This window comes from Cetorhinus maximus, chromosome 11 (assembly GCF_964194155.1).
Source record: "Cetorhinus maximus chromosome 11, sCetMax3.hap1.1, whole genome shotgun sequence".
Classification (NCBI taxonomy): Eukaryota; Metazoa; Chordata; class Chondrichthyes; order Lamniformes; family Cetorhinidae; genus Cetorhinus; species Cetorhinus maximus.
The window spans coordinates 17,380,595-17,402,578 of record NC_135889.1 but is presented as its reverse complement, the minus strand read 5'-3'; the positions used below and the strand labels follow the sequence as shown (position 1 = coordinate 17,402,578).

Sequence of the window (21,984 nt, the reverse complement as noted above, 5' to 3'; positions counted from 1 at the left end):
GGTTGAGGTTGTTGGAGGTCAGTCATCTCAGCTCCAGGTCATCACTGCAGGAGTTCCTCAGGGTAGTGTCCTTGGCCCAACCATCTTCAGCTGCTTCATCAATGACCTTCCTTCCATCATAAGATCAGAAGTGGGAATGTTTGCTGATGATTGCACAATGTTAAACATCATTCATGACTCCTCAAATGCTGAAGCAGTCCATGGACAAATGCAGCAAGACCTGGACAATATTCCAGGCTTGGGCTGACTAGTGGCAAGTAACATTCGTGCCACACAAGTGCCAGGTAATGACAGGTAATGACCATCCCCAACAAGAGAGGATCTAACCATCGCCCCTTGATGTTCAATGGCATTACTATCACTGAATCCCCCACTATCAACATTCTGGGGGTTACAATTGATCAGAAACTGAACTGGATTTGCCAAATAAATACTGTGGCTACAAGAGAGGTCAGAGGCTAGGAATTCTGCGATGAGTAACTCACCTCTTGATTCCCCCAAAGCCTGCCCACCATCTACAAGGCACAAGTCAGGAGTGTGATGAAATACTCTCCACTTGCCTGGATGAATGCAGCTCCCACAACACTCAAGAAGCTTGGCATCATCCAGGACAAAGCAGCCCGCTTCACTGGCACCCTTCCATAAACGTTCACTCCCTCTACCACTGACAAACAGTGGCAGCAGTTTGTACCATCTACAAGATGCACTGCAGAAACTCACCAATGCTCCTTAGGCAGCATCTTCCAAACCCATAACTGCTATCATCTAGAAGGACAAGGGCAGCAGTTACATAGGAACACCACCACCTGGAAGTTCCCCTCCAAGTCACTCACCATTCTGACTTGGAAATATATCGCCATTCCTTCACTGTCACTGGGTCAAAATCCTGGAACTCCCTTCCTACAGCATTGTGGGTGTACCTACACCACATGGACTGCAGTGGTTCAAGAAGGCAGCTCACCAGAACCTTCTCAAGGGCAACTAGGGATGGGCAATAAATGTTGGCACTAGCCAGCGAAGCCCACATCCCGTAAATAAATTTTAAAAAATAAGATAGAAGTTGATCTTTTAAACAGATTTTCAGTCAATGAGGACCATTTTTAGAAAAAAAGTTATTGCTATCTACAAAATGGTTGTGGAACCAAGCAGATAAAACAATAAGGGCCAAGTTATACACTTTAAAAAACAAGGAATAAAGGGTTAGAATGGCAGAAAACATCAGAGTTTAAATTAAGAAGATGAATTAGGGGAAAAATGAACAAAAGAAAAAAGGACAACATAAGCAAAGTGTTCATTCACTTTTCTATGCTAAAAATTGAGTTTTTGGCATTTAGGGGACAAGTTTAACCTAAGCTGTCTGTTCAGAACCTGGCAGAATCAGGTGCAATTATACGCCATTCGATTTTCCTCTCTGTTGAACTCATTGGTGGATCATATTAGACAAGGTGTAAAATCGGCACTCCATTCAGTCCCATGGGTTCCCCAACAAGCGAATGAGGCTAAAATGACCCCCTTAATAGTTTCAAGTTAATATTACAATAATAAACTATTTATTATATTTGAATAGTTTTATTACTGCCATATTCTTTATTGCAATCTTTCAGTGTGTGTAATGTAAAACAAACAAATCCAGCCAGCCCGCAGAGGCAGGAATTACCCTGAATCTGCCAGCAATCCAAAGGCTGTGTATAACTGCCCACAGAAATTCCCAACACTGAATACAACCTATTATTTCCTACCATAAGAGAAAACAAACTGAAAAAGCCAACCCTCACCATGCTGATATTAACATTACATCATTTGAAGAATAACATAAAGTAGAAGTCATTGTAAACAAAATAAACTCAAAGATTTCATAAAATTACACAGACTACTGAAAAACCTACTGATTCTTACTTCAGAACTGCTATATCAAGCAAGGGTACCAGAAGACAAGCACCTTCAATGTGCAATGCATCAAACAGGACCATGCCTAAAAACAAGGTTCTGCACTGTTAAGACATTGGAAATGTTAAACATAGAGAAATCAAAACTAGAAATGGTTGTAATACATTATGTTTGTTTTGGAGGATTTTTCAGTGGGTTCTAACAACAATAGTAATAATTTCTTAAAAATTAAAGTAGTTCTTTTTGCAGACTACTTCGCCCACCTTTTACTAATTGAAAGCAAATCGATAAATCCAGTTATTCTGGTTGCATCATGCTTCATAATAATGTGGGTCACTGTATGTTATCTATAGATTTGTTGGACAACATTATTTTTGCTTGATTAGTCAGGGAAATTCTGGGGGTTTCCATTCCTGACAAGGTCAAAACTTTGGCTAGAGACCTATGATGACCAAAGGAAGGTGGAAAGGTACTTGCTCAGTAGACATCTAAACTTACCAGAATGTGTCCTGAGGTGCCCAGTCAGCGCATCTCGCCGCCTGCAGGCATAGCTGCAGAAAGGGCATTTGAAAGGTTTCTCTCCTGTATGCAACTTGATGTGCCTCAGTAGGTTTCCTTTTTGAGTAAATGAAGCACCACACTGGTTGCAGTGGAAAGGACGTTCACCTGTAACACATAAAACCAAGATAGCACACCTGCGATCAAAAGCAGAGTTCAAGGGGACCAGGTGCTGAAAATATTACCATGGCAGACATTGTTTCCATGGCAGCAGCTTTCAAGTCTTACCATTAATACATCTCCCACAAAAAAAAAAATCACTGGAAGAAGTGGCTTGAAGGAGTTGAACTGAGTGGCATGAGGGATTAATCAAAAATGCCCAGTTCAAATGAGAAGGGGGAGGATTTCCTCTGAATTTTATGTGCAGAAGAATCCTAAACAAATTGTTTGAGAACTGGCTCACATAAAGCACATGGAAAAAAATTGTCCCCATGATCACTGAAACACGCTGTATCTGCTATGTTAATTCAGCTGTTGATAATTCCGGCTATATAATTGCACTGATGGTGTCATCAGTATTGCTTAAAGCAGAGATGTTCAAATTTCCAACTTCATGGGCTATTTATTGCATACCATGGGGTCCTGTGGGTCACATTTAAAGAAGTACAGAATAAAACATCAAAGACCACACCCCCAAGCTAAATTACACACTTCAATTAAAAATTAGTTTTCTGTAATTAAAAATGTGGTGCTTGGGGGATAAAGATGGCCTACAGGTAGCTTGAATTTTAACAAAATATGTATATTTTTTAAATACTGAGACAGAAATAAAACTATATTAATGCGATGCTTTTCACTGTGCACTGATGTTGGCACTTCAAATCTTTACTTGGGAAAGAATTTATTGATTCAGACTAGCTGCAATTTATAGTGCTGTCAGGCTGCTGCAGTGATCATTTATACAATCTGACTAGATCCAGCAGTCATTGTATTCAGAGGTTGTGACAACAGATTTCATTGCTGGAACTACTGCTGTACATACATACATACTGCTCTAGTTTGTAATGATCAATTCAAAAATTCAAAGCAATTTAAAAAACATGTTGCATAAATAAAAAAGCACAATGACACAGCACATGATCATGTCAAATTAATTGTAAAAGGACACATTGCAGACATAACTTAATAGTTTACTGTTTGTATGCTATTGCTGCCCATGGACAAAATGTTGAATTCTGACATGCCTCTAGAAATTTATTTTTCAAATCATCGTAGCCTCTTATTCCAGCCAAACATTACCATTTAATTACAATGCAAAGTAAATAATTGGAAACCTGCAGTACAGCCAGCAAACAGTATTTCAAGTTCATTCTAAAGCTGTTATGTTTGACCCCAGTATCAGCATTTTAAAATGATTCAATGTTTCTTCCTTTATTTTGGATCACCCTACATCAGTGACATACTCTTCTCTCCATCTGCCTGATTACTATTGTTCATGTCATGTCATGTGTGCTCACCTTGGCTCACTGTTTGCTGATGCTTGCAATGGTGGTTTGCCACTGCCTTCCACTCTCAGGGGCAGGGCAAGGAGGCAGGTACCATGTCTACCCCAGCCAGACGGGAATTGAAACCACACTGTTGGCATTGCTCTGAACCATATGCTAGCCATCTAGTCAACTGAGCTAACCAGCACTCCCAATTACAATTGGTACTCCACAAATGCTATTTTTCGTGTTGAATAAGTATCTGACACCAGGATGAGATTTGTCGCCCTACAGGAATTGTCCCTCCCTCTTGGGAGGAACATCTCCCACTTAGTGCTTTCTGTTGTTGGCACAGCAGAAACTGGGCTTATACTTTGTGGAGAATCATTTAAAATTGGCACTGCAAGTTTACAAGACCATTGAAAATTTCAACAAAGCATTGGAGTTTATTTCTAGAGGAACGGAATTCAGAAGCAAAGAGGTTATGCTAAGTTTGTATATAATCTTGGTTAGATCACATTTAAGGGTACTGTGCACAGTTCTAGTCTCCAAAATACAAAAAGGATCTAGAGGCATTGAAGAAGGTACAAAGAAGATTTACAAGGATGATACCAGAAATGAGAGGTTATAACTATCAGAAAAAAACTGAACAGGCTGGGGCTCTTTTCTGTAGAAAAAAGAAAGCTGAAGATGATTTAATAGATGTCTTTAAAAATATAGAAGGATTAGATGGGGTAGACGTAGATAAGGCATTTCCACATCTGGGGGTCCAAAATTAAAGGCTATAAACATAAGACAGTCACTAAAAAATCCAATAGGGAATTCAAGTGATACTCCTTCACCCAGAGACTGATTAGAATGTGGAACTCACTACTACATGGGGCAGAATATTACACTCGGCGTGTGGGCACGCGCCCAACACGCCCGAGCGTAAAATGATGCATGATGTCAGGCGTGCGTCTCGCAATATTTTATCTGGTGGGCGTGCGCCGGTGTTGGCTGCGCGCCCACAGATAATTAAAAGGCCTCTTAAGGCCATTAACAATCTAATTAAATTCAAATTTATGCTGCCCGTCTTTGAGGTTCAGGAATGAGGTTTCCTAAAGCAAATAAGCATTAAATAAAAACTTTATTTTTGAATTAAAAACATGTGACAGAGTCACATGAGGGGACATGTTTTATTAAATTTTTATTCTCATTATTTTTTTTTACACAGCGCTTCAATCTCCCTGAGGCAGCTCCATGCCTCAGGGAGATTGCAGCGCTCTTTCTTGTGCATGCGTGAAGATTGTGCTAGGCCTGCTCGCCCTCCATCCCCCACCCGCACAGGCAGCGCTCAACGCTGCCGCTCGCGATCCATGCAGGGCGGACCTTAATCGGCCTGCCCGCGTGAAATCGCGGTGCGGAGCCGATCATGGGCGGCGGTCGGCTTCCCAACTGCCCCCGCCAAGCACCCCAGCCAAGGGCAAAATCCTGCCCATGGAGTAGTTGAGGTGGATAGCATAGGTGTTTTTAAGAAGAAGCTAGTTAAGTACCTGAGGGAGATGAGGAAAGATGGGTGTGATGACAAGGTTAGATGAAGTAGGATGGGTGTAGGTTTGTGTGGAGCATAAACACAGGTCAGTTGGGCTGAATGGCCTGTTTCTGTTCTGTGAATTCTATGGACTAGATTTTGCTGTAGTGGGGCATCTCACCGGATTACACTTTCTTGTGCATGCTTAGTTTTGAAACATTTTTACCCACAGTGTTGCTGCGTGTGTAAGCTGATGGCTCCACATCAAGGGCAACAGGACATTTGGGACCTTGTTGAATAATGGCTAAAGAGATACACTGTTGATCACAATGAGATGTGAGGATTGAAAGTGAAACAGAGGGAGGACTGAGAAGGTGAATTAGACTGGGTGAATTAGACTGGGTGAATGAAGAGTCACATCAGGTACTGAAAGAAGATTGGATTAAGTGGGGGTAGAAGACGACAAAAGAAAAAGTAATAAAAAGTTAAAATTTGTAATTTTTAAGATTTCCTTAAACAATTCATAACCTGAAGGAATGAGACTTCATAGTCATAATTGTTTACTTTCTGGGCAAGAAGGATTGATTGGCAGTCACTAACTATTATCATGTCATTGAAAGGATATTTACACTGTTAATTACTAGACTTAACTTCCTGCAGCAAATTTAATGGGGAATTAATGTGAAAATTTAGCAACTTTATCAAAATCATGAATAGGTTAAACACAAAATGCCATTTTTGTGAAACTAATGGCAGAGTGGTGCAAATCAGTCAACAACTTATGGCAATTCTTCCTTGCTACAAGTTGCCAATTTACATATTAATGACAATACATATTAATTCAGACACTATTATTTTTTCAGCAAAATCTGGCTCTGTACAATATATGTAACTGCAAACAAGGATGTGCCCTAACATTCAATTGCACAGCTGAAACACCAATGAAATAGTTCATGATTCTTTAAAAAGAACATTTTATGGTGAAAACATTTGAAACTATTCAGTCATAGGCCTTTGAGACCTGTAATTATTTTGTATAGGATCTGCTTATGTTTGTTTGCATTTTAATTGCAATAGATAATTCCTTGATATTAATGAATTATACTTCATTGCCTGAGGGTGTGGTAATTTGCAGAAAAGCAATGACAAGAAACAAATCCCTATGGTGAAGTATCATGAATCTATTCAATTTTAGAAGTCATGTAAATCACTCATGAAATAAATATTCTCTGCAACACTGAATTACCTTATTCGTAGCATTTAATTAATAAAAAAATCCCATCCTTGCTCACTCTTGGAGGTTATCCAGCTGTTACACATGTGAAAGAACCTAAGTAATGTAACATGCTCGGTTCCAATATCCTACACTTACTGCCTGGCTTTTATTGACCTTTCATTATATCTTTAACTGAGTTGGTATATTTCTTAGGAACTTGGGAAATTTACTGGGAATTTTGTGAATTGTTTTACTAAAGTAGATTTTACTAAACATTTTGCATCATCAGTCCTGGTAAAATTAAGCTTTAAACAGTCTGAAATAAAAGCAGAATTTTTTTTTGTTTGAACGAGCGGTCATCTCTCTACAGGTTCTGCCTGACCTTCTGAATATTTATAACATTAAACTTTTGTTTGCAAAGGTTTTTTCCCAAAAGCTCATCAAAGTTAAACATAAAAATATATCGCTGAATAACTTTCAATTTAAAGTCAGTGTAATCAGAAACCACCAAATGACACTGTAAGGAATGCTGCTAAGGCCAAAGGTAGTTTTAGGATATTAGAGAGACTTGTACAGACCATGATGTTACAAAACAAAGTGAACATCAGTTCTTTTTAATAATTAACATTTTCTTTTATTGTAGGTATTTCCATATCACATTTTAAAATTACTTGACGTGGTTCCTACATAATGACTCTGGAAAAGTTTGGAAAAGTTCTGATGTACAAAGCTTTGTACTTTTGGACCTAATTCATTTTGTAATTAATACATCAAATGTCCAGACAGGTCAAAACAGTGTCAAGACTGCATGTAAGCACTTGCATGTGCACATGAACGTGTATTTGTATTGCAATGACTTTTCAATTTTATGAGTTAAAGATTTGCCACTGTATGTACACCATCAATATTCACTCCATACCTGTCACATTCAATAAAATGGTAAAACACTGAGTGAATTTGTGGTCAGTTCACAGAAGATCATGCATTTTTGCAAAAAAAAAGTTTATGTGTTAGCAACAACTGAAACAAATGTTCGCACCAGTATGTGGGGGAGGGTAAAGTTTAAGCTGTGGGCAATGATCCAATGGCTTCTTTGAAGCGTGGGACCTGTTATTTGAAATTAAAACCTATTTTGTGACTAATAGCCTTGTTGCATTTTTTGTACCCATCAGATGTGTTCATTTTGGTAGAAAACAGTGAGGATTATGCACAACAATTTGAGACTCTGGTTCTACTTGAATAGCTGAATCTGAATTTGAAGGCCTAGAAAATTGAATGCATTGTACCCCATTTTACAGGTGTAATATGGGCAGTAAAGGATTCAATATCACGGGTAGTTTACGCATGCTCATTCAGCACCAAAGTGCGTCATTCATCAGATTGGATCAAGCTCTTATGTAGACATCCAAGGCACAAGCCAGAACTGTTAAAAAAATTGAATATTGCTGAAAAGAGAGATATGTTGTCAAAGATTTTCATCTTGCACTCATCAGGACAAACACAAGAATGCCAAATTTCAAACTATCACAACAATTTATATTACAGGAGAAATGGGTGCTGATTGGTTGGCAAGTCGACTCTGGTTGAGGTCTTGCTATGGAGAAAGCAAAGGAAACTATAGGCTCCCTGGTAATTCAAAAAAGGCACAAGGCTTGAATATATTCCTTTTGTTTGCAGAGAATGGGTCCCTGCGTATAAATGTATGTCACTACTAGCAAGTGTAGATAAAGTACATTATGAGCTTGACTGATTATCTTAAATTGGTTGTTAGTGTACCTATCAGTGCACTCACGATTGATCAGCAAGTACTGCCTAATTGCAGAATCACATCTAACAGTCGACATTTTGTTTAGGATTTTGCAAGCATGGGCTGGTTGAGTACAGTCTGTACTCCGCCCATTATGAACAACCAAAGGAACATGCTGTTTGATATGATCAGCCAATCACTGGGGTGTACAGCCTACATGCCTGGCTTCACATCAGCACTGAAATTCAGAGAACTATTCTCTGCTAACAAAAAGAATATGTTCAAACCTTGCACCTTTACTGAATTACCAAGGAGCCTGGGGAGCCTACAGTTCCCCATTGCTTTCTCCATGGCAATGCCTTGGCCAATTAGAATTGACTTGTCAGCCAATAAGCACCCTTTTCCCCTGTGGTATAAATTGTTGTGATTGTTTGAAATTTGGCAAGAAAAGCTTATGCAACATTTCTCTCATTTCAACAATATTAACAAAATTATAATATTTAAATAAGGTTTTTACACTTATTGTGGGACCATTTTGTGAAATTGATCTACTCCAGCATCTGACATGTCACATGATAAACTCACTTAGCAACTAATGGCACTGCCAGGCAGGAAAAACCTTTTAACTGTGTATTTAAAGGGCTCACCACAGAAAGTTGTTGAGGCCAAAACATTGTATGTTTTCAAGAAGGAGTTAGGTATAGCTCTTGGGGCGAAAAGGTTCAAATGATATGGGGAGAAAGCGGGAGTAGGCTATTGAGTTGGATGATCAGCCATGATCATAATGAATGGGCTACTCCTGCTCCTATTTTCTAAGTTTTGCTGGTTTGAGCTTTGCTGTTTTATTTTGCTTATTTTCTGTCTTTATAACTGACTTCTGCTATCAAGTTTTGTTGGTACTACATTGCTTTGGCCTTCTTCAAAATAGTTTTATTGCAATCATGGGTGGTGTGGTTAGAATGCCACTGAGGCTAGAGGATGAGGAGCAGATGGAAAGAAGACAGAGAGCAGGCGCTGCTGGTGGAAGATGGAGAAGGTGGGGAACGCTGTGGATAAGGCCATATCCACAGTGGTTTTTCAAGAAGAACTTGTTATACCTCAACTTCATTGAGAAGCAATACCCACATCACGTCATTTCACCATGGTGGCTGTCAATGAGTTATATCACCTGCTGCAGTCAAAAACCAGGGCATAGACAACACTGCCTTCGGTTGTCAAGGTTCACCGTGGTCCTTTACTTTTATGCAATAGAATCCTTCCAGGCTGCTACAGGTCACATCAGTAACTTTGCACTTCCGTATCCAGTAGGCCACAGAGACTCTCTATGTCAGGTTGAACATCTACATTACTTATTCCATTCAGAGCAAAGCAAGACAAGGGAGCCCTGGGCTCACTATCTCAGGCACTGTCAGTGTACTGACACCAGATGGACTGCAGTGGTTCAAGAAGGCAGCCCACCACCATTTTCTCAAGGGCAATTAGGGACTGTTGGCCTGGCCAGCGACGTTCACATCCCATGAAAGAATAAAATAACCCTGCATTGTGGATGGCATACACTGAATCCATATGACATTGTATGCTCCTCATCATAATCCTGGAATCTTTCTGCATAGAAATGGATTCCACTACTTCAGTGATCAGTTTGTTTGCAAACACATCGGGCAGAATTTTCTGCCTGGCGGGTGGGTGGGCCCGACCCGACCCAATCTCCGGTGGGCAGGGAGATGATCTCTGCCGAAGAAGCGGGCCCCACCGCCATTTTACAAGGGCGGGTCAATTAAGGCCGCCCAGCGGGCTGGGGGGGGGGTGGGGGTGGGGGGGATTCCCCAAAAGCAAGAGTGTGCTCTTTCGCGAATGCGCACGAAAGAGCGCACATCTCCCTGAGTCTAAGTGCTGCCCCAGGGAGATCGCTTCCACATTGAAAAATATTAAAAGTAGATTAAAAAATTCCCTGACATGTCCCCCTCATGTGACAGTGTCACATGAGATGGCACATGTTCATAATTTACATAATAACTTTATTTAATTGTTTGAAACCCTACATGTATTTGCCTAGCAAATTTGATTGAATTTTTTGAGGAGGTGACCAGGTGCGAAGATGAGGGTAGTGCAGTTGATGTAGTTTATATGGATTTCAGCAAAGCCTTTGACAAGGTCCCACATGGGAAACTTATAAAGAAGGCAAAGGCACATGGGATACAGGGTAATTTGATAAGGTGGATTCAAATTTGGCTTAGTTGTAGGAGGCAGAGGGTGATGACAGAAGGATGCTTTAGTGACTGGAAGCCAGTGTCCAGTGGCGTACCACAGGGATCTGTGCTGGGTCCCCTATTATTTGTCATTTATATAAACGATATAGATGACTATGTGCGGGGTAGGATTAGTAAGTTTGCGGATGACACAAAGATTGGCTGGGTGGTTAACAGTGAGTTTGAGTGTCTTGGGCTACAGGAAGATATAGCCGGGATGGTCAAATGGGCAGATAAGTGGCAGATGGAATTTAACCCTGAAAAGTGTGAGGTGATACACTTTGGAAGGAGTAATTTGACAAGGAAGTATTCAATGAATGGCATGGCACTAGGAAGTTCTGAGGAACAAAGGGACCTTGGCGTGTGTGTCCATAGATCTCTGAAGGCGGAGGGGCATGTTAGTGGGGTGGTGAAAAAGGCATATGGGACACTTGCCTTTATCAATTGAGGCATAGATTACAAAAGTAGGGAGGTCATATTGGAGTTGTATAGAACCTTGGTGAGGCCACAGCTGGAGTACCGTGTGCAATTCTGGTCGCCACATTATAGGAAGGATGTGATTGCACTGGAGGGGGTGCACAGGAGATTTACCAGGATGTTGCCTGGGATGAAACATTTAAGTTATGAAGAAAGGTTTGATAGACTTGGGCTGTTTTCGCTTGAGCAGAGAAGACTGAGGGGTGGCCCGATCGAGGTGTACAAGATTATGAAGGGCATGGACAGGGTGGATATGGAGCAGCTGTTCCCCGTTGTTGAAGGGTCAGTCACAAAAGGGCATAAGTTCAAGGTGAGGGGCAGGAGGTTTAGGGGGGAGGAAAAACTTTTTTACCCAGAGGGTGGTGACGGTCTGGAATGCACTACCTGGGAGGGTGGTGGAGGCGGGTTGCCTCACATCCTTTAAAAAGTACCTGGATGAGCACTTGGCACGTCATAACATTCAAGGCTATGGGCCAAGTGCTGGTAAATGGGATTAGGTAGGTAGGTCAGGTGTTTCTCACGTGTCGGTGCAGACTCGATGGGCCAAAGGGCCTCTTCTGCACTGTGATTCTGTGATGAAACCTCATCCCGCCGCTGGATGAGGTTTCATGTTTTATCTATTTGCCGCCGGGGCTCCTGGCCTGCCTGCCAACCTTAAGGTTGGACGGGCAGGTCTTTTAATTGTATAAATGATCCTGTCAATGGCCTCAATTGGCCATTGACAGGTCGGCGGGCCCGCAGCAAAATCAGCTGCGGGCCCCCCTTTCTAAAAATTTAAACGGGGCGGGATGACGTTGGGGGTTCTGCCCGAAGTCATCCCACGTCATTTTACGCGTCAGCCCCCTGCTCGCTGACGGCAAAATTCTGCTCATCATTTAGGTATGTGGCAGCAGTCATGACTCATTCATCCTGCATCAGTCATTTGTACCACCTTTATTCCAACCAGGTCATGTTACTGGCTGGATACTGGGAAACAAGGGTTATCCCGTTCAGACATGGTTCTCGATTCCTGTCAGAAACCCAACCACAGCTGCAGAGCAGACCTTTAAGGAGAGCCACACTACCAGCAGAAGTGTCAACAAGCAGAAAATCGACCTGCTCAAGCAATGATTCTGCTATTCAGGGTGCTTTGCAGGACAGCCCTGAGCAGATATTGAGAATTGTAGTCATGTGCTAAAAGCAGCATATTTTGTGATAATGAGGAACCAGCCTTACCACTACTTGGCAACAAAGAGTGTAGCAGGAGGTGGAGGAAGAGAAAGAGCAGTACAAATAGGGAGATGAGCAGGAGCAACATCTATTACCAGGCCTCCCAGCATGCTTTACATGAACCATCCCTTTTAATCCCAACACACCAACAATCCACAATTCTCATCATGACCGTATTTATTATCATCATCAAATTGCCTTGCTTCTGACCAGCTTTTTGGGTCAAAATTCAATTCAACAATTCAGTTCCATCCGTGTCCAACATTTAACAATAATAATTGCGAATCAGCTTTGTGCAATGCCTTAGTGCCTGTTTTACCCATCCTAGTGCTCCTATGAAGTGAATTTACCTGGAAGGTGGAAGGCTGCTGAGCTTCCATTGAGGATACTTCAGATGACCATGATGGGTCACCTTGAGCAGCTCCAGGCCTCAAGGGCCTGACTGCTGAATCTCAGCATGACCAGGACAATCAGATCCAGCTGTACCATTATTGGACACTGTCAGAGTAGGTGGCGGGGAAGCAACTACTCTGAGAGAGGCAGCAGGTGCCTATTCCAAAGAGTGAAGGCCACTTTCCTGGTACTGTGCTTCAGTAGCCCTACAATTCTGCACAAGAACAGAGTGCAGAGGTAATGTGGCACCCTGATAACACCTGTCAATACTGGCCTCCAAAGCCAAGATGTCAGTCATCTGAGTTTCCATGGCAGAGCTGGCAACAGAGGGTCCATCACTGCGGGTACCACTGTCATGTTCAAGGAAGTGGTCTCTCACTTCAAGTTGTACAAAATAGTCTCCCAGTTCTAATCAAAGCCCCAACAAAAGTTGAAGTTGATCACTTCTTGATGCTTGGAGACACTGCATGTGAGATCCTTGGCAGGCTGTTCAGTATGCACAGCATTTCCTGATAATACTATCAGTCCCTTTTGCAACCCTCATTTTCCCACATCTCATATCACAACATATGAATGATTCAACCATGACAGGCTCAGTCTCTAATCACCTCACAAGTCTATCACTAACACACTTCCTTCTTTTTTGCACCGATGTACAACATGCAGCAGGAGGCTGCTATTTGTAGACTGAACCTGCAAAGTCTGCATTTAAGTCCTGCCCTCTGGCAAGTTGGCATCTGTAGCATTCTATCCTCCTGCTCTCATTCCTGTATGCTTCTGTGCAGTGATTCACCATATGAAGATCCCTCCTCTAGCCTAGCCTCTAATCTACTATCAATGAGCTGGTGCTTGCTACGATCAGGTGGAATGACTCTGCACGTTCAGGAAGGTTGGCTCCTTTCCTTAACTGGTAGCGCAGAATCCACATTTTCAACATTTGAAATGAAAGAGTTAACTCTTAGTATGAGTGGTGAGTAGAGAGAGAGAGATGAGCAGGTACAGTTGGTCATGCATTGTGCTCAGGTGAGAAAAAAGGGAGAATGATAAAAAAGGGATATGGTGTGAGGAAAACAGGCACAAAGTATCCTCCAGCATTTTAACTCATTACAGCCAGGACTCTATCTTACCCCTATTGTTTTTTCTTCCACAGGGGAGATGTACAGGTGGGCTTGGTGTCTACCGGTAGCATGTTGTGCGTGGCTGCAAGGAAGGAAGGAATGTATTAGTTACAATCTTGTGAGGTGTTTGAGAGACTGTTCCTGTCATGGTTGAACAGTTCATTTGTTGTGGTATGCGATGTAGGGAATTGAAGGTTGCGACAGAGGTGAGAGTAGGAGGTACAGATTGTATATGTAGCAATAGAAAGGGGTGATGTGGCATAGTGCAGCGATTTCAAGAGAGTGAAGGGAAGAGTGTCAGCATTGTGAGTGTAATTCTGAAGGTGGTGTAGATGGATGGGGCGGGGGGAGGGGGGGCAGAGGGAGAGGGTAATTGATATGAAAGGTAAGATTCTTACCTTGAGAACTCTAATGAAGTCACTGAACCTTTTCCTGCATGTAGCAATATCCTGGAAGCTAAACTCCTGACATTACCCTCCTCAGTGATCTCATCTGATGGTAGTGGAGTTATTGCCTGGAATATGGGAACAGGATCTCCCTCCTCCTACCACAGCCTGGATGAGGGCATCCAAAGATGCATTAGAGAACCAGAGTGACTTGTCTGTTCCCTTTCTAGTCATTGCAGATTTTTCAGCTTTTCTCTGCTGTCTGCAGCAAGAGTGCACAACTTCTTTAGAAGATGCTGTCTCCTTTAAGTGGTATCAATCAAGCCTGATATTTCACACCACCCCATCCCCACCACCCTCCAAAGAGGGGTGCTGCCAATACGTAGTCTGGTTAAGGGGTGTAGCACCAATTTCACATGTGTCCTGCTTTCACCTGCCCGTTTTCAGGCCCTATCAAAGTTTCATATAGAAAAGTTTAATCTTCTCCCAATTTTCCAGGAAATTTGCAAGATCTAAGAAAATTTTCAAATCCACAAAAATCAGTGAGAATGCTACAGTACTCTCAGCAACACTATTTTACATTAAACCAGAAGCATGTGATTTGTTGTAAAATTTGTAATTCTTTGTGGTACAATTCTTATTATGTAAATGGAAAACAATTAGAAAGGCAGTAACTTAAAAATCAGTCCGCTGTCAAATTCTGTAGATTTCATGAAATGGCAGCAAAACCTACAAATAATAATTTCATCTTTAAGGGCATGTCAGAAAAGAACAAAAAATTGTTCATGTCAGAAACATTTTGCTTGAACCTAGTTACCAAATGCATCAGTCCTTGGAAAAGATTATAACTGTCTAACAGGCTTAACCCCAGTGGAAGAATGAGAATATAATTAAACAAAATGTTAAAGGCATTGGGCCCAATTTTATTATACGGTGCCAACGCAGTCTTTTATTCTGTATCATTTGTTTTTATTTGTTTATATTCGTTCTCCATGCATCAACCCCTTTTCCCTATAACAATCCCTTTTGTATCTCCTATTACTAGTCTCTCCATGGTGTGTAGAATATGTATCTAAGTAACACCAAAGATCTTTTCTTTGACCTATGCAAATGCCACACTTAAGACATTAGGATAACTATCACTCCGATTTTACCTCTCCTTTTTAGGGAAATATATGGACTCTGCATGGTGCCTCCCCAGCAGGCACAAACAATGAAGGATCAAACATAATTAAACAGAGGTTTTATTTTCCCTGTTAAATAGGAAGGATTGTTAAATGGATGCTAAATGAAGGTTTGATTTATTGAACCCTGTTGATATTTAACAAGCTGACATCATGCCAATGTAGTAACTTTTATGAATAACTAAAAAGGACTTAATTAATGTTTTCAAAATTCTGAACATTTTTGAAAGGGGAATAGTGAAAGATTGTTTCCACTTACTGGTGAATTGGTAATATGTGGGCATAGACCTAGCAGATAAAACAAAAAAGCAGGAAGAGATTTTTCTTCACACAAAGTTATTGGGAAAGTTTAGAATGCTTAGCTGCAAGTGACTACTGAGGCATTGAGCATAACATTATTTAAAAGACAGCCAACTAAATATTGGAAAGGAATACAAAGCATTTTTAGGGAAAGTGCAAAGAATGTAAATAGCTCCAGTTGAAGAGCTAGCACCAATCAAGGCAAAATTCTGCCAAATAGGCCCTTTCTGTGATATAATTTCTATAATTCCAAGATTTGATGCATAGATGCATGGGTTTTATCTGGTGCAGCTTAAAATTTTCAACATTATGCCCCAACTTTGCATAATCACTTACTTGGGGTCACTATCTGACTTAGCAGTGCTATAGTTAGGTAACTTCATTTGTTGCAATAATACTGTACTGGCCATCTACCATGAGATAGAAGTTCAAATTCTGGGTTCAACTGTTATTTATTTTCAGGCCTCCTGTGCATGGAAATCTGACCATGAAGGATCTTCTGGCCTTATGCGCAAATAATAGTATTGGTAGGATTAATGGGCATTGTCTCTGGCTGGGCAAGGATGGGAAGAAAGGAAAAGAGAAACATTACAAAAGAAGTATTTGAATTATTTCCCCAACATAGTTAAGATAATTGAATACTACATGTTTGGGTATGGCAAACGCTTCTTCCAACTTTCTCTTTATCTCTACCTAATGATATTTATAAGTCTATGCTCCCTTATTACGATTTAATGTTGTGCATATGGCAACCTCCGATTATTAATTGGTATCAAGTACCAAAGTCTTTAGTCACTAACTATGAATTAGGTGCACTCAATAGCTACATATATTCACAGGGGTACCAATGGTAAGTAGAAAAAGACAATTTAAAATTTGTTACATTAATAGTATTTCTGACATACCACAGCTATACTATATGTGCAATTATGCACCATAATGCAATATAAGGAAAGGCACAAAAGGCAAATGTATCAATACCAACCCTGTAACACTCATTCCCCATCAATGGGGATTATGATGGGTATCAGAGGTACCCAATCTTTTAAAGATGTATAAAAATATTATTTGAAAATGTCTAAGTGAGGTCATTTATATCAAAACATACTCTTCCTACACAGTTAAAAAATGTGAAATAAAGAGGTAAATTACTGAGTGCAACATGCAATCTCTCTACCCCTTACAGGTGTTTCATTTTTTAAAAAATGCATAAATTATTTTATAAAGGCTAGAGTCACAGGTGAAGTTTTAAAAGAAGCTAATTAAATAAAATATTTAATGCTGACAAGGATCTGAACATTGCAATTTGTAAGCACTAGTTTCAGTATATTTTGGTAATTTACTAATATTACTTCTCTAGAACTTCTGAATGAAACATGCCAATGCATTAATTAAAAGGACTAACAGATAAGTAGCATTTGTAAGTATATTTTACAAATGAGCAAGACAATGAGGATAACATTTCTAACCTAGGTATTCTGGATTTTACGTCACCCGTTGGTTGATAACTATCATTGTGAAGATTTTCAAGGCAGTAACATTCAGTTTGCCTAGCCACGCTAAGTCTGTTTTACAACAGGTTTATTATAGAGTGCACAATGATAGTAGATAACAATCTTAATTATGTCAGTATGTCTTTAGTTTGTGCAACTACAAAGACTTACTAAACCTATTCACCTATAGATTATTTATTGCACCACACTGGTGATTTAAAAAAAAATTTAGTTGTTGTAAAAATGTGTCGAAAGCTAAAGTGGACCACAACTTTGGCTCCTTTCGAAGTACACATTTCTTATCTAGTGTACGATCAACTTTTCTTTTAGCTGCTTACCAGTGTGGCTCCGTTTATGTACCATTAGAACATTGGGCCCAATGCAAACCATCCCACAGATGTCACACTTCAGTTTACCATTCGGAAGTCGTATCCCTCCATCGGCTTGTATCTCCGGCCCTGGGTTGCTTTCAGTCATTCCATTGCTTTCCACCACGGACTCCTCCATGGCACTTATTTCCTCTTTGCTTCTGGCCCGGTCCACCTGATTAAGAACTTTTCCATCATCCTCATCACTATGCATCTCTATCTTGATGGAGTTTGCTGCAAAACCAATAAAATGTTAAAAATAAAATATGGTTACTCTACTGCTATCTGCTCAAAGCCTAACGGAAGGCCATCTTTTGTTCTTATCCCAGTCCTTCCTCACATTCATACTTGACTGATAGTCAATTAGAAAAACCAAAATGTTGAAAACAGGCTTCATATGAATGAAGCATGTCTAACTTGTTTCAAACATAAATTATCAACAGTGAACAACTGTCATTAGAAACAGACACAGCAGCTTGTATGTTTTTTTTTCAACCACTGTGTTGTGATCTATTATTACTTATATGTCACTGAAGCAGTGCTAGCCATTTGTTTTTGTAGATATTGTGGTGCGCAGTTTCCTGCACCCACTGTCTGGGACAGCTCTTGGTGCATGTCTCAGCGGAATGCGATTTCTGGAGTGATGTTCTAAGTACTTGCAGCAGCGCAAGCAGCCAGCCCATTTCCCCCTTGAACTTTGATAAAGATCTTTGCTTCATCCCACTAAAAACACACATACAATTTGTTTTTTTCTTTACTTGAGTTTTAGAAAGAACATTTGATTTTGAAAACTTGTTCACTTGGTTTTGAAAAATAAGGTGCAGGCTACATTTTATCAATATCAACAATTTTGTCACAAGACAAACAAAATTAATGATCACCATTTTCTCAATGTAATACTTATTATGCTCCAACTGAATGAAGACAATCAGATATTTAGCTCAGTGACTGTATGATAAAGGTCTTCACCTACACAGTTTAAAGAATGGTTATAAAGTGCATTTTAGTCCTTTTTGTTGAGGGTATCTAATCTCTCTATTTCCCCCACTTTTCTCCCAGTTTAGGGTTCACCAAATTTTTCAACTCCTATAGCATAAGACTGGATGAATATGCAAATTGTACTCAACCTTCCATTAATGCCATCCTTTTGCCAGCTGCAAGAAGGCAAAAGGCAGCAGACTGACATTGGCTGATTTCCATCCAATCCTTCGAGGCATCTGTGTTCCAGAATTCAGGAGAGAAGAGGAAATGCAAACCTGCATCACATTTGATACTGTGCACTGATGCTCCAATGCACTGCAACACCACATAACTGTGGTTAGAAGGTTACATCTGAAATCTTCTACACTATAATATGATGATCTAACAATAGTCCCTGCCTTTCCAACTGCTGAAATTATACACTGCACTACACATTACTATCTTAATTTTCATGAGGGTTTGGGCTTTCAGAGATTTTGGTCTTCAACAAATGTAAAAATGAAAGAGGATAAAGCAGAAAACAACAAACTTAAATTTCTAGCATAAAGTTTTGTTATATTTTTCAAATGATTCATAAAATGCACCCACAATCAAAGCAGCTTACTATAATGTAACTATCGCCATTAACCAGGTTATTGAAATGTACTGAAGCAGATTTCCATCAGCTGAATGAAATTAGCTTTTGGAGCACTGGATAGGTCAAACAAGTTGAGGCTAGTTCCCATTTTTTCTACTGGACTACATTGTAAGGACTGGTATTTCAAGCATACCGTTGAAATAAATAGGAATTATGATACAGCTTGCATTATGTTGACTGGAAAGATTTAATAAGAAAATACAGTTTGATTTTTTAAGCAGAGATTAATTGAGCATCCATAGAGCTCCCAAGTTCCAAAGAAATCCGCAGTATTATTTTCAATCTTCAGAATGTTACTGGTGAGCTGTGTATTATCCTAAATAGGATTTCCCCAAAAGATAAACTAATTTTCTCGTTCACAAAGCTGTGGAATGTGGAAGTGTGAAGGTCAATAGGATAGTGAATGAAAGCTGCCAGTCAGCTGTAAAGTTTAAAAAAGTAATGAACATATTTGTAATGAATGCTTGAATGTGAGCACCTATCCGTTTGACAGAGCATTGTATCAGCTTTGGCTCGGTGGTTGCATTTTTACCTATCAGTCAAGTTTAAGCACCACACCATACATCTGAAGTCATAATCTTGGCTGACACTCAATGAAAATGCCATCTTTTGGATGAGACAATTAACCACAGTTCTGACTGGCTGCTTAGCTGGACATAATAGGATCCATTGCACTAGTTAAAAAAGAACGGAGAATTCCCTCAGTGCCACTTATCCCTTAAATAACGTCACTAAAAAGTGATTACGGGTCATTTATTGAATTTTTGTAAGTAGAATCTTGCTATCTAAGTTAGTTACCACATTTCTCTATATTGTTACACTTCAAAAATGCTTTGTGATGTCCTGAGATTAGTAGGATATTACATATCACATCTCTGTTCTGGACCAAAGTGACTTAAACCACATAAACACAAATTAATAACAGTGGTTCAATAGTAAAAATATAAATTTGTATAAATAATAGTTATTCATACAGCCGTACTGCCATCGATATCAGATACTACCAGTGACCATGAATTCTAGACAAAACTCCATGTTACAGAGCAGTTGTGCCTGCAAAGTGGCAAAAGGGTGCAGGTGATTGGTGCAGTATAGCCAACACAACCATTGAAAACCACTGAAAGTGAAGAATATAAGTTATTGAAAGGTCAATTTGATAATTATTTTGCTTTTCTTTTGTTCTCATTCAGATTCTAGACCATAAAAGGCTAGTCAAGGCAATAAAAAAAAATTCTGCACATAAAGTTCTCAACTTCAGCCAAGCTGCAAGGAGATGAAGCATTTGAGGTCGTATCATTCTTCCCTCACCTTTATTTCCCCCTCCCCTACCCCTAAAAAGAGAGTCACATTGCAAGGTAACTTTTGAAGCGGCTAGGATGCAGGTTGCCTGTAGATCCCAGTTTGCAAGGGAAACATTTGTGGTGCAATGAGACCTATATGGGGATAAGAAATTATTGGTCAGGGTCATAAGAGGGATGGTTCATTGCATGGATAAACCCGACTGGAGAAGAGAAGAAAGGATCTTAAAAAGGTGGATTGGGAGGGTTATCTCAGACCAAATATGCATTAATAATAGTATAATTGAGGTGAATAGCATAGATGCATCAAAAAGAAACTAGATCAGTGCTCTTCATTGTACAGCCCTCGAGCCACTGGTGGCTCTCATCGATACTAGGTGCAGCTCCCCAACTCCATCCATCCATTTTCAGTAACCGCTTTATCCTCAGAGGATTGTGAAAGCTGGAGCCCAACCCAGCATTATATTCCTATTTATTTTATTTTTAACATTAAAAAATGTGTACTGAGCCTATCAAAAATCAGCTTTCTTTACATGTCACGTTGACCACATGGTACAATGTGTGCCATTAAGTGTATCTAAGTATGTGCATTGTAAAGAATAGTTATATTACTATAGCAACCACCATAGAACCAGCAGAGTATTCAACCATTGATGTCGTGTATTTTTTGGCCCAAGTGAGTTACTAGAATAGTAAGCAATGAGAATTTAGTAGTTGATGTGGCTCTCACACTGAGATTTATTGTTAAAGTGGCCCTTGCTTGAAAAATAGTGAAGACAATTGAACACATGAAGAAGAAATGAATAGAAGCTGATGCTTAGATGAAGGTCTGTGTGGAACATGAACAATGATATAGACCTGTGGGCTGAATGACCAGTTTCTGTGCTGTAAATTCTTTGTAATTCTATTTATATGTACTACTACATTATGGTAACCTTTCTGAATAAGTCAGAAATAGGATGGGGTTAAACAAAATTTAGGATGCTCATAAAAACTTCACTATCTCAGTGGAAAAGCCCACAAACTTTAAAAATATAATTTCAGAATAGGTGTTTGAGTTATATTCGAGGTATATTAAATGATCTTTAAAAATAAAATGAAGCTACAGAAGGTATGTGTCATGGATTGGAGATTTCTCTCAGATAACTAGTTCTAGGAGGACATGGAGACAAGTTCATTTACAATCAAAATATACAGAAAAAAATAGTAAACACTGTCAGTAAATCCATAATGATTCATCGCTTTGGGTGCAGAAGATGTTGCTTAATGTTGATTAAATTACGTTACTTTTCATGAGTGAATATACTCCTGCCCTTTCAAACCTCGTTAGGTCAATTAAACCAGTATTTATTAGTTGTAAATAACATTCCATAAAGCTGATTATACATCTGTTAGTTTGAATTATAGGCCAATTATTTAACACAGTATATCAGTGTGAGGCAGTTTGCGCATCCAAATCATATTTGGTGTTAGGCCACTTGTCTCAAGGAAGCAGACCCTTAGCATTTGAGCTCTGAATACACTTTAGTGCAATTTCAACTATTGT

The 21,984-nt window shown here is 39.8% G+C and overlaps 1 protein-coding gene across 11 annotated transcripts in view; it reads right to left on the bottom strand.

Annotated features, from left to right (window-relative positions):
• The window catches only part of LOC144686414 (zinc finger protein Helios-like), a 143,578-nt gene that overhangs the window by 64,278 nt on the left and 57,316 nt on the right, over positions 1-21,984 (bottom strand). For 9 of the 11 annotated variants that reach the window (XM_078551573.1, XM_078551576.1, XM_078551577.1 and 6 more), the window contains 2 exons: positions 17,493-17,756; positions 2,386-2,553 (listed from right to left, as the gene is read on the bottom strand). In XM_078551573.1, the coding sequence (XP_078407699.1) occupies positions 2,386-2,553; positions 17,493-17,756 (432 nt within the window). The remainder of the gene's footprint in view (positions 1-2,385; positions 2,554-17,492; positions 17,757-21,984) is intronic. The other 2 variants (XM_078551574.1, XM_078551575.1) reach the window with 1 other exon arrangement.